Source organism: Tachysurus vachellii, chromosome 26 (genome assembly GCF_030014155.1).
Source record: "Tachysurus vachellii isolate PV-2020 chromosome 26, HZAU_Pvac_v1, whole genome shotgun sequence".
Lineage (NCBI taxonomy): Eukaryota > Metazoa > Chordata > Actinopteri > Siluriformes > Bagridae > Tachysurus > Tachysurus vachellii.
Window position 1 is genome coordinate 16,419,350 of NC_083485.1, and position 2,500 is coordinate 16,421,849.

Below are 2,500 nucleotides of genomic sequence, written 5' to 3' on the forward strand. Positions count from 1 at the left end.
TACATGTTAATGTTCATGTACATGTTAATGTTCACGTTAATGTTAATGTTAATGTTCATGTACATGTTAATGTTCATGTTCATGTTAATGTTAATGTTCATGTACATGTTAATGTTCATGTTAATGTTCATGTTAATGTACCTGTTAATGTACATGTTAATGTTAATGTACATTTTAATGTTCATGTTAATGTTAATGCACATGTTAATGTTAATGTACATGTTAATGTTCATGTTAATGTACATATTAATGTTCATGTACATGTTAATGTTCACGTTAATGTTAATGTTAATGTTCACGTTAATGTTAATGTTAATTTTCACGTTAATGTTAATGTTCACGTTAATGTTAATGTTCATGTACATGTTAATGTTCACGTTAATGTTAATGTTCACGTTAATGTTAATGTTAATTTTCACGTTAATGTTAATGTTAATGTTCACGTTAATGTTAATGTTAATTTTCACGTTAATGTTAATGTTAATGTTCACGTTAATGTTAATGTTCATGTACATGTTAGTGTTCATGTTAATGTTAATGTTAATGTACAGTCTCTCACTGTGCTGCTGAACACTTGTTTCTACATCAATGTGGCCGTGTGGTAAAGACTTGTCTGATTCCTCCTGAGCTTTTCTCTCGTACCACAGACCTGATTGTTTGCTCTGAAGCCAGCAGGCTGTGAGGTTTTGAGGTTGTGAGGTCTCGAGGAAAATAAATGAGCATTTGTAGAGAAACGTTCAGTCTCACACGAGTGCAGTGAAAAATTAATCTGTTTCTGTTTTTCTTCATTTAGGCGTGAAGGTAAAGGTCAGTGTGTGTGTTTTAATAACGTTTCCGTTACAGTGACTTTGTGTTTCTGTTTTTATAAACTGATGTCATCTCAGAAGTAAAGTTTTAACTCAGAAGATAAACAGTGTGTTATTTTCTCTCACACGCAGGAGAGACTGCAGACTCGGAACAACACGTCTGGATCCATGGAGGAGAAATAAAGAAACGATGAAGTGGTACACAAGTGTGTGTGTGTGTGTGTGTGTGTGTGTGTGTGTGTTTTCTAATTAAAGCCGCAGGAGTCTGAAGTCTGTGATTAGCTTCTAATGAGCTCCATGTTGGTCTGCAGAACAAAGTGTGAAGAATTTCACAACATGAACTTTCCTCTTTCTGGTTCCATCTAACACAAAGTGGGTGTGGCTTATTTTGGGGACCAATCATGATGCTGATGTCACTAGCTCCACCCACACAGAGTTGAGCGGGAGATGTGGGAATGTAGCAGGTCTGGACAGATGCCTGTCAATCAAACATGCTCATTAGCATATTAGACCACACCCATTAGGACAGTGTTTCAGTCTTATATAACTCAGCTTTGCTATTAAATATAGATCAATGTTTTTTTTTAAATAAAGCTAAATAGAAAAACTACTAAAGCTAAAATAAAACAAAGCTTTATTTAAAGATGAAGCTCTCATCAGATATCAGTAAATAAGGAAACAAAACGTTCTTTAGTATTATTTCCCAGATGTTTGTTGAATCAGTCGATGTGAATCACAGAGCTGAGTCGCCGCGCATGCGCACCTGTACATGAGCTTAATTAGTTTAATTGGAGCAGATGATGAGCTACAGGTGATGAAGAGGCTCAGAGCTACACTGTGGACCTTAAATAGTGCTGCTGTTTCCTCTGACAGGAGCTCCAGCTGTGCACATTTTAACTCGGGTTTGTTTTGTACTCGCTTGTGTTTTTGGGTTTTATTGTTTTAAGGTTTTTTTGTTGTTTTAATGGCTCCTAAAAAGGCTGCTGCAGAAATGAACCCTGGTGCTGAGAAGGAGCTGAATGAGGAGCAGAAAACGGGTGTGTTTTAGTTTTATTGTGTTTCATGATCTTGTGTTGTTTCAGTTTAATCCCATGACCCTGGATTTGGGATCAGATTCTGCAAATAACTGGGTAACGTTTATTTATCTGATTTAATGAATCTTTTATTTTTTGCTTCTTTACCACTGACTCTCTTTTCTCTGGAGTTTGATGGTAAGATTTGTAGGTTTTGGTGGAGTACAAGAAGACCCTGATATTCAGGATCAGTGTTTTAGTGAAACTTTAACTGTTAACTTGGTGACTTTGTCTTGGACGTGATGTGTAATTTAAACTACAGTCTTTGCAACAAGCCTGCTTTCTTTTCTGAACTTTGACGTGAGATTTGTACGGAATGTTGATGGTTCTATCATCTAGCTGGTTTCTTTCTTTTAAAGATGCTCCTGAGGTGGTAAGTAAGGTTGTGAGGAAGGTGTCTCCTCACCCGTCCACGATGGAGATGGTGAAGGAGGCGCTGACGGAGCTGGACCAGAGGAAGGGTGTGTCTGCTCAGGCCATCCGTACCTTCATCAAGGAGAAATACACCACAGTGGATGAGACGCGGCTGAAGATGATGGTGCGCAAAGCCCTGGTTAAAGGAATCGACTCAGGAGCACTTGTGAGACCCGCCAACTCCACGACAACCACCGGAGCTCAGGG

At 38.1% G+C, this 2,500-nt stretch overlaps 1 protein-coding gene across 1 annotated transcript in view; it reads left to right on the top strand.

The window, feature by feature from the left end:
- The first annotated feature begins 1,661 nt into the window (after positions 1 to 1,661).
- The window catches only part of LOC132841019 (protein B4), a 1,731-nt gene continuing 892 nt past the window's right edge, over positions 1,662 to 2,500 (top strand). The window contains exons 1-2 of the mRNA XM_060863179.1: positions 1,662 to 1,843; positions 2,239 to 2,500. The exon at positions 2,239 to 2,500 is cut by the window's right edge and continues 10 nt beyond it. Of these exons, the coding sequence (XP_060719162.1) occupies positions 1,771 to 1,843; positions 2,239 to 2,500 (335 nt within the window). The 5' untranslated portion in view covers positions 1,662 to 1,770. The remainder of the gene's footprint in view (positions 1,844 to 2,238) is intronic.